Genomic DNA, 10,493 nt, shown 5'->3' on the forward strand with positions numbered 1-10,493 from the left:
CCTCGTCCGCCTGCCCCTAAGCACGGCCCTGACTGTCAGCATGGGTTTTGCCCACCCCTCGAAGCCGAGCGTCTTCCTATGTCATTGCATGTATTACTTTTGCAAGCGAGCAAGGAAAATATATTAATATAAAGTCCTTCATGTCTTGCATTTATTTACTCTGTTTGAAGATTGTGTTGGCAAAGCTGTTAAGAAAATAAAAATAACTTGAATGGATTCTATTTCATGAATTGCTGACCAAATGCAGCTATAGTGCTGCAAATTTACACATTTTTAAAGTTTCATTATTCTGACTTAAAAACTCAATATGGTTATGTAATTTATTTTACATGCTAAATTTCTTTATATAGATATTTTTCAAATCCATAGGTAGCAGGCAATGTGATAAATCTAACAGGATCGACTGCAGCTAATGAAAAACGTAAGGAGCTGGTAAGGAAAGATATTTACTCGCAGCAACCAGCTGCTTGATGGTGTTTCAGACAAAGTTGTTTTTATTTAGTTTGCTCAAATTCATATCTGACCTTACAGTGAGTGCATCACTGCATTATTGCATGGCTAGTCTAAAACATGGTGTGCAGCAAATAGGTCTGTATATGTACACGTAATCACAATGAAAAAAAGATGACCAGTAAAGGAAAGAATTTTTTGAAACTTTTTGAGAATTCCAGAAAATAAGTCAGCCAAGTACCAAGTTTCCTCTGTAAATATAAAACAAGTAAAGTTTTAAGTTATATGTTTGAATAAATTTATTTATAATTTATTTATTATTATGTATTAGTCTTTATAAAAATTAAATGTTGTTTTAATTAAAGTGCAATTAAACTTAAGTTTGTTGATACTATGATCGCATGTTTCTTCACTCATCTGCATAAACTTTCTACCCTAGATCTTGGATCTTGTTAGATTTATTGCTTCAAAATAAAGAAAAGGCTTTGCATTTTATGGAAGAAAAGGCTGAGTGATAACTTAAGATATGCTTTTCTAAATAACAGTGCAAGTTATGGTTGTTTCTTTTTATGGCAATTTGATACTATTATTTTACTGTACTAACAGGGAAGCACTCGTGTCGTTGTGGTATAAATGTTGTCAGCATAAGTACATCTCCTAGCTAGCTATCATCTCCTCTAATAAGTAATCTTTTTAGACATGTAGAAAACTAAAACAACAAGCGATGTTTTTATATGACTATAAGAATTACATGGCTTTCATCTTGCAGGAGGTCGGTTTTGCAGACCTCTTTAGAAAATACCGGGATTTGTGGTTTATGTACTTCCAGCTGAGAGGGAGACTGAAAAATGAATATCAGTAAGTTGGAAATTGCCATTATCATCCACTGTCACTGCCCAGATCATTGTTAAGCTTCAGTCATCTTGTTTGTGTTTGAGACGGTGATGTAGTCTGCAGATATTGTGCCTTTTTGTTGCTTCTGCTCTTCATTCCATTGTTAATTTTGCTTTTACAACCTCTGGTTCCTTGGCTTGATCTATAAAAGTTATGCAAAACAAGCCAAGGTGTCTTCATAGATTCCACTATGATGCATTACAGAAAAAAATTAAGAAACATACAAACAGCAAAACAATAAAAAAATATGATACATGGAAACCTACAGATAGTCCAGCATAAAGGCAGTCAAGCGAGAAAGTAAAAAAGTCAAATGTCCCATAGTCTGGAGGCTGTGAATATAGGTGGCTAAGCATGTCCAGGGCAAGGCATGTGGAAGGAGAAGCCCAACTATCTCTTGCCCTCTTTATCTTCTTTACGTCCCATGTCCGCCTAACATTTCTGCACAGCAGATGCCGGGTGGTATTGAGGAATTTTTCAGCCACAGACCTCAAACCAGCCACCTTCTGCTCAATGGTCAAGCACACTAACCACTTAGCTACTGTGTCTCCTAAAGGAGGAAAGAAGAAAAAAAGAGATAAAGAGCAGTGATAAAGAGATAAAGAGCCAGTAAAATTATAATCAAGCTTTAAAAATAGTTTTTTTTATTTATATACAGCAAGAAATAGAATCATTCAAATCAAAAGCTTATGAAATTTACCAAGAAAGATACATGGTCAGATAATAATAAGCAGTACAAAATGCTATTTAAAAAAAAGCAGTGTGGCAATGTTGTGTGTGGTGGGTGATGGTTGTCAGCTTTTGTCTGATCCTCCCCATATTAGGCAGGATTTCTTCTGCTGTATTCCGATGGTTAGGCTATGATCTCTGGTTGGTGTAGATTGCTCTGAAGCATGTTTACTTTTCGTGTTTATTATCTTCATCCCAAGATGTTCCTAGTGACTTATAAAAATCATGCACAAGAAAATGAAACGATCAAACATTGACAATGAAATCACAACTGGAAAAGTTAGCGGCAGAAATCAATGTTACCAATCCAAGTACCCCAGCTATAGTTTATTACACATTCAGTTGTCACATACAGCTTGTTCATCTCTTTTAAGAAATGGGTGTGCCTGCTCAGTGTTACATATGTTCTGGATCTGTTTCTTTGTTGCCCACCTTAGCAACAAATAATATATCATACTATTTGCTCAGTACAAAACCCTTTTTGTGGATAATGACACAAGTCATAGCTTCATTGGTAGACATGTCCAAACTTTTTTTTGTTGAGATTTGCTTTTTTGCTTGTGAAATTAGAGAGAATAGTGCACATAATGCTTGCCATCTTTGACAGAGATTATGAGTTACACAGGAGGTACATACTATATATATACACACTTTTCTTGTTTTTATCTGTTGGCATTTGATGTGTCATAAGTCAGCAAAAATTGTCTTACATTACTGATGATCAGAAGAAGACAGAGCTCGTACAAGGCGAGACCACTTCAGTCGATAAGGACGATACGTTCAATGCCAAATCTACAAGTGATGGATGTAAAACATGAAAAGGTACACAGTGCTATGTTATAACCTTTCAGTTGTGTGTTGTACAAGTTTGGATGACATGTTTCCTTGTGCTACCAACAGTTCTTTTTACATAAAATGTTTATTCTGACAGAAAAAATAGTAAAACAAAAAATCACAAAACTTTGTTTCAGTATACCAAACAGGATTTTTTTCTATTTTCTTTCTATTTTTTATCTCCTTATAATAATGTAATGTTTGTTTAAATTTCTAAACAAGCTAATTATCAAAGCCCTCAGTTTCAGATAGGAAAAAATAACATTTAAACAAAAGATTTGTATCATGGTATAACATTTGGAAAGAACAAATGCTCTGCATTTGATACAGATCATGTCAAATAAGCAATATTTTGAGTTTCCTGGTTAAATAGTACTCCATTTTGAACTATTAATATTTATTTTTAAAAAAACCCAGTGGTTCTTGACAATGACGTCGCTGGCAACTTCACTACAGCCGTCGAAGCTGTGGTAAGGAATCCAAACACGATTCCAGATTATTAGAGCCGGAGGGCGAGAGCAAGACTTCTCCACCATGACAGTCCACGAATGGCGGAGACTACAGAAGCGAGACCCACACATAGCTGATGTCTGCCAAGCGCTCAAAGGAACTCATTCTTCTTATGATTCTACCGGAGTGACTACAGTATTTCTATTTGTATTATAAAGCGTCATTCTGACGACTGCGAATGACGTGTATTGATGGAGAGTTTACCTGCTATGTGGGTGTATATCTGCATTGACTGTTTTGTTTCCCATTCACTGTTCTGCTTGCTACAGTACTAAGTAATAGCAGCCTTGAACTGTCCACCCTTGGCCATTGGCTACTGGACCTATTGTTACACTCATTCAACAGCTTTTCAAAATCTCTTTGTTTCCCCACCTTCAAGTGCATGCAATCATTAGAAAAAGTAGTGTAGCTTTATTACAGTTGAAGGAGGTTTTTTAATTTGGAAGTGAGAGGGAAAAGAAGGCAGGCCAGCCGCTGAATAAAACTCGGAATAAAATCTACAATTATGAGGCACTTTCATCTTTGTTGTGTTCTTGTGCAAATAGCCCACCCAGACGATCAGAAGAAAACAGAAACTGATCATGGACAGAAGGAAAACATCTCCTACACCGGCAAATCTGCGGGCAAGGGGTAAAAGCATTCACAAGGTACACTTATGCTGCTTATAACTTTACAGTTGTATGCTGTACAGGTTTGGATGACATCTTTTCTTGTGCTACCAATAATTCTTTTTTTTTCCTTAAAATGTTAATTTCTGACAGAAAATATTGAAAAAATTCACAAAACTTTGTTTCTGTATAACAAACAAGATTTTTCATTTCTGTTTTCTATTTATTTATTTTGATCTCCTGTATAATAATGTAATGTTTGTTTACATTTCTCAACAAAGTTCAGACAGGAAAAATAACATTTAAACAAAAGATTTGTGTCATGGTATAACATCTGGAAAGAACACACTATTGTATTTAATCGGTTTATGTCAAATAAGCAATATTTAGAGTTTCCTGGTAAAATAATACTCCATTTTGAACTATTAACATTAAAAAATCAGGAAAGATGATTATACAGATATGCTAGCATATGCACATTTGCAGTTATCAAAACAATGTTATAAGTATGTAAAAGTGGATAGTTATTGCTAGGGTTGATGCCTATTCTACATATAGTCTCTGTGTCCAGCCCATCGAGAAGTTTTCAGACCTAAAAATGGATCTGCCAAAATCTTGGAAGGAGGACTTGCAAAATGTTCAGGAAGCATTTGCAAAGGGAGAAATAGATAGAGAAACCTACATGGTATTTATATTATCAGTCTGTCTCACTAATATACATTGATCAATTTACCTCAGTCTCTGACTACACAATTTTTTTGTTCTCTCTGTTAATTTCTACTTTTCAAGATTCATTTCTAAGTGTAAAATGTGATGAAAGAAATATTGAACAAATATTAAGGTTTTGCTTCATTTTGCAAGCAGAATATTGTTTTTGTAAATGCAAGGACACTGTGTTCACAGCTGTTTAAGCTAAGGTTTCTAAAAACATAAGATGTATTGTTATCACATCATGGGGCATCTTTATCATCACCATTGAAACCTCACATTGTGGGGAGATTTAACTAAAAGTGTGTTGGGGATAAAGTTTCGTCAACAGCAGGTGAGGCGAGTTCGTATCTCAGGAATTTGCTAAGCGGTTGGTGAGACAAAGATATTCAAAGTTGGTTTCTCATGAAGAATAAGGACAACTTAGGGCTCTCTCAGCATGCAGTGCACTTTGTCGATAGGGACAAAAGTGGTGTCCCACAAATTGAGGATGGAATAACAGGACTCTACTCACACACAAGGAAACTAGAAACAATAACTCTGTTCTCTGTGTGGGGTGGTGAAAGAAGTGCCTCAGACCACCGCAGTAATTGTCGCTGCTCCTATACCAATATAATCAGACAAAGTGCTGTGCAAGTTGCAAGGCCTAATTTTTTCAGTTACAAATGACAAACACCTTCGCTATAAACATCATAGAGATGCTACTTTAAACAGCCGAAATGAATCTATGGAGGCAAAAGAAAAAGAAGCAACTCTGGGTCATGAATGCTCTAGATCTTCTTTGTTACCAGAGGAGGACCTTGAAGAAAGAGAAGAACAACCCAGCAGACGTGTTCTTTTTAATTCAGTGGACTTAACGGTCTTAACCAAATGCCATGACTGTATCCCTCTACGGAAAGTTTCATCAGAGCCATGTGTTGAGCAATGATAAAGTGCCGCAGCTGTCTCTTCCTTGTTCTGTCGTATCACCGATCAGATCTCCGGCATGTCTATTGTCTCAGCTCTGCCCTTATATATATATATGTTGTCACACACCAAGTGGACATGCATATTCTTTCTAACTAAAACTCAAGATCACTTCAGCTTGGGGCGTCCCGGCCCAGGAGTAACAAATAATTCTTCAGAAACAGAAATACATGAACAGTATTAGAGCACTACACACTGAATGCTTGATATCAAGATATTTAAAATGAACCACACCAAGAACGTAGTGCACGATACAATAGTAGGCATTAAAGTACAATAGTAGGCATTTCCGATTAAAGAAGCAAACTTACGTGATACAATTCCGTTAAGAATCAAATAAATAGACCACAGTTTGTTATTACGTAGGCCTGCGCTAATTAACAGAAAGGGTCAACCAAAGGCATGGGCAGTTGCAAATGCAGATTGAATGGAAACCAGCTTTGAGTACTTGCAAGTACTTTCTAAAATAGCTGCTATTTGCATTAGTAACACAACAACAAAAACAATGACCAGGTTATACAGGATCTGGCACTTCAGTAGCATCAGTTCATAATCAAGTATAGACTGTACATGTCCCCATACTGCTTTATGGATGAGATGTGGATTTTCCAATAGGGAGAGGAAAATCCAGGCATTTGAACAGAAGTGCTTAAAAACTGTTCTGAATCGCCTATGTGGAGTGTAAGACCATCTATTTTTTCTGGAGTTAGTCTTTGGACACCAGAAACCTCTTCTCACAACAGTAGAAAAGGAAAAGCAAGTCTGTAAAATGCATTCTCTTTTGACTTTTCTCAATCTCTTGCCAGGAAGCCTTAGTTCTCATGCTAAAACTGGCAGCTGTCCTGCAGCAGAAACAGGCCCTTTTGGGAGAGGGATTTCTGATGGACCGACTGAAGCAGTCTCTGACAGGTATCAAATCTTTAGTCTATGAGGGAAAGGAAATCAGATTCCCTTTGATCCCTTTAGACGAAAGGATGTTACTTTTATCCATGTAGAGATGTACTTGTATACACAGTTGGCTTTTTAAAAGAAATCAGATAGAAAATGTTTTATATGTATATGAGGAGTCTAATTTCATGTTTACGGCCCTATGCTACTAGAGAGAGAAACAAGGGACCAAACTAATTTCATGTAAGCAAAGTCACTAGTTCCTCAATTAAGAACATTTTCTGTAAACAGTTTCATTTTCAAATGATAGATTTTGTGCTCTAAGAACTGGCAGCAGAAGAAGTTTGAAGTGTTGCAGTTTTTTCCCATGTGTGGTACAGAAAAACCAGTTAAATTTCTGCAAGTTACATTTCACAAATTATCTTTTATATGCAAGGGGAATGTAAAAGGGTACACAAATACAGTGTCATCTTTTTGTTTTTCTTCAGCAAAGATACAGAAAATTTTGGAGGCTGTGACTTCTGAGCATTTTCCATTATACTTGCTGATGAAAGATGCTGATTATCACAATTATACTGCATTCCTTCAACAAATGAATGAAGAAGACAGGAAAATAAGACTGGAACAAGAGAAGCTATTTCTGTTTATGAAACTTGAAGAACTGTGAGCATATCTTCTCTTGTTCTTTTGCTTGTTCAATCTCATTTCTTCAAGGATTATGATAAGCAGATCCACAAAACGTATTATAATAATAATTAGGCTTGTATAGCACCTTATCCTCCTCTTGGACAAGCTCAAGGTGCTTCACAAATGACAGGTGTTGTGATGTCAAAATAAGTTGACGTCAGAACAAAATGGCTATACCCCACAAATTCAACGTCCACACACAGCACGAACACAATCCGCAGGCCAAATATCAAACATGTTATAGCTGGAATACACATCCAATTAGCACATTTAACAAACGGCATCCATCGCACTGCAACGACGAATAGGCCCCACCTCATGCAAAAGTTCACTGATAACAAAAAGGTCAAGCAGACAAAAGAAGCACCACTTTTCATACGCACGATGGAAGGCCCATCAAAAACATGCACAAGTCCAACATGAGGAAGACGTCTGATAAGACAAAAATACAACAGAGCTCTGCCCCCTCCAGACAGTTAGGCAAGCGGACATCACTCTACAATGCAGAAACCCTTGTTGAAACAAGCTTTATCATATCAGAACATTGTCTCATACAAGACAGGAGTTAGACATGTAGCAAGGAATGTTATGATCGTTAAATATTTTGTTTGAGGTGTTTTTCAACCTTTTGACTTCGCAATAAACTACAGGGGTCAGTTGTCATGATTTTCCAAAAGGTTGGAATAAGACAGACTTGACCATTGTAAAATTTCTTGACTGTGCAAAATGCGAGTAGTTTGCTACATTTCGACGTGCTTGTATTTGCTTTTAGAAAATATCTTTCATTGCCTTTCTAATTCTTCATTCTTGTTGAGTTGATTTTTTGTGATTCTGTATTTCATTTGTGTATTTGCATGTGTGATATGGTGCATACATGTGTGTGTTTCTGTTTTCTATATAGATATGAAAAAATAAGGGATAGAGCATGTAGAAGAAAATCAAGAGTTAACACAATAGAGCTTGTCGCAAAGGAAACTCAGAAAAAGTTAGCCCAGTTGAGGGTAACCCAAAGCCTGGCTTCTTATCGGCCAGCTCCAGCCCGACTGGAAGATCAAACACCTACTTTCTTTTCATTTTCTCAATCTGGCATCCCAAAAGTAATCAGAAGCCTGACAAAAATCCAAAGACAAACAATTTTGGAAGAAGCAGAAGAGGTACAAGATCTGGTGTCAGAAACGCTTGCTAGTGACTATTCTGGGACTATTTCAGAAGAAGGAAAATTTTCTCAGCAACAGAAGTTTGATCAAAAGAAGCTTACAAAGGAAGAGTTCACTGGAGCATCCAGTCCTGTTCTTGACATTGCTTCACAAGAGGCAACACTTCCTCATCTTCAAAAAAAGCCCAAGAACTTGAGAAACCCTGTAGCCCTGCTGAAATGATTTCAACAAAGCATTCTGTACTATCCAAGCATCATAAATTCAACTTACCTTTGCAGAGACCTCTAACACCATTTAACTCCTTGATGCTAACTTTACCTCCAATGCCAACACTGCCAACAGAAAAGGATCCATGTCCTAAGAAAGTCAAGACTGTCAGATACAGTATAAGCAGTAAGGCATTGACTTCTGTTCCTTCACACACTTCACATGTTCCCCGTCGCAAGGAGGAGTATGTCTTTCCGCGCCTTGACTCCTCCAAAAGACCTACTTTTCCTCAAATTAGGTTGAAGCATAAACAACTAGACAAAGTTCACGAAGAAATACTAAGAGATCTGCTTGCACCATCCTTATCAAGTTCACAAAAAGACCTAGCGGTGCATGTAGCCCAGAGTTATCACCCAGATTTCCCCAGAAGCAAGCTTTGGCTTCATATCTAGACCAAACACAAGAATACACAGAGTATCTTCAGAATGAAGAGCATGCGTTCTCCTTGCTTAAGCAGGAACCACTGGGTAAACACAGAAACTCACCTGCAGGATCAGAAAGCGAAATTTTACCTGAAGAAGAAAAGCAAGAAGTATTTTTACCCTTATCAGTTGATGAGCAGTTTATTTTCGCATTAGACCAGCCACCTAGAATAACAAGATCAAAGAGGTCCATGTTCCCAAAAATTATCCCTGACCCTGTCACACAGTATCAGATCATAAGGCATCTTCTTTTACACAAGAAGATTTTGTCTGAAATTCATTTGCATCGCAAACAACTAAAAGACCATAAAGAAAAACTATCAAAAAGGCTGCCATGTGCATCAACTTTACATAATGTTGTTCTAGGCCATGAAATTAGCCCAAAGTTAGCATCTAAGTCTCCACAGATGCTACTGCAGATCTGCATAAAGGATGTGAGCATGCAGATCATGAACAAAGCTATACTTCAGAGACTTCCACAGCACAAAGCTTCCAGTCAACAACTGATCTTAAATGTAAAGAAATGGATTCACCAACTTGAGGAAAAACTAGAAGAAAGACGAAATGGGAAGCCAGCAACTTTGCCAGCCCTTCCTACAGATCTCATTTGTTTTCTGAAGGAAAGTAATCTGACCTTGCCTTGTCGTCTTTGGACTCTGAGCATAGCCTGAAGCCTGATTTGACTGAAAATGAAGGTGCCTCATTGCCTTTGGACATTGAGAATAAATTGGAGTCTGTATCACCAAAATATGATGAGGCAATTAAATGGTCCAAAAGACGCCAGTTTCGTGCACTGGTAAGCTTGTTGGTTCTCTTTGAAGCTTTAATATTTTTTAACCAAATAAAAACATAATGTCATGCTTCAATAATGACAAGAATCTTTACATCCTCAATAATAAGTTACCAGAAAATCAGTAACATCTGCCATGGTAAATATCATTTCACGTGTTTATTCAGAGTGAAGATTTGGATGACACAAGTGGTTTGAGTGATAGTCCTTCAGGAGAAATGGCAGATTTCTGCACGGAAGTACCCCTTTTGTTTTACCTTGATGCTGAGCAGTCTCGACGGAAGGCCAGTCGGTCAGTGCTTGCATGTGTTTCCTACTTTTCTTCTTGCTGCAGAAAATTTTCATATTCTCAAAACTGCAAGGTTTGCTGAATATATTAATGAACAGGAATATTCATGCTTACACTAATTACAGCTAAATGTAAACAAATTTGCGTTGAAACATAACTAAGACAATCCATGAGTTTACGATGCAAGCTGTGACTACCTTGATCATCTGTCTACCACTTGTTTTCCAGCCCCATTTAATATAAATTCTTATTATAAATGAAGATTTTCTGTTAAAATAGGGATACTCTTAAACT

General features: G+C 37.1%; 1 protein-coding gene across 2 annotated transcripts in view; it reads left to right on the forward strand.

Moving 5' to 3' along the window:
* The window catches only part of LOC112565373, a 31,565-nt gene that overhangs the window by 16,814 nt on the left and 4,258 nt on the right, over positions 1–10,493 (forward strand). For both annotated transcript variants that reach the window (XM_025240800.1, XM_025240806.1), the window contains 9 exons: positions 370–432; positions 1,220–1,308; positions 2,799–2,895; positions 3,963–4,064; positions 4,597–4,710; positions 6,506–6,608; positions 7,076–7,250; positions 8,176–9,916; positions 10,078–10,202. In XM_025240800.1, coding sequence (XP_025096585.1) covers positions 370–432; positions 1,220–1,308; positions 2,799–2,895; positions 3,963–4,064; positions 4,597–4,710; positions 6,506–6,608; positions 7,076–7,250; positions 8,176–8,653 — 1,221 coding nt within the window. In that variant the 3' untranslated portion in view covers positions 8,654–9,916; positions 10,078–10,202. The remainder of the gene's footprint in view (positions 1–369; positions 433–1,219; positions 1,309–2,798; positions 2,896–3,962; positions 4,065–4,596; positions 4,711–6,505; positions 6,609–7,075; positions 7,251–8,175; positions 9,917–10,077; positions 10,203–10,493) is intronic.

The sequence above is a fragment of the Pomacea canaliculata genome, linkage group LG1, assembly GCF_003073045.1.
Source record: "Pomacea canaliculata isolate SZHN2017 linkage group LG1, ASM307304v1, whole genome shotgun sequence".
NCBI classification, from domain to species: Eukaryota; Metazoa; Mollusca; class Gastropoda; order Architaenioglossa; family Ampullariidae; genus Pomacea; species Pomacea canaliculata.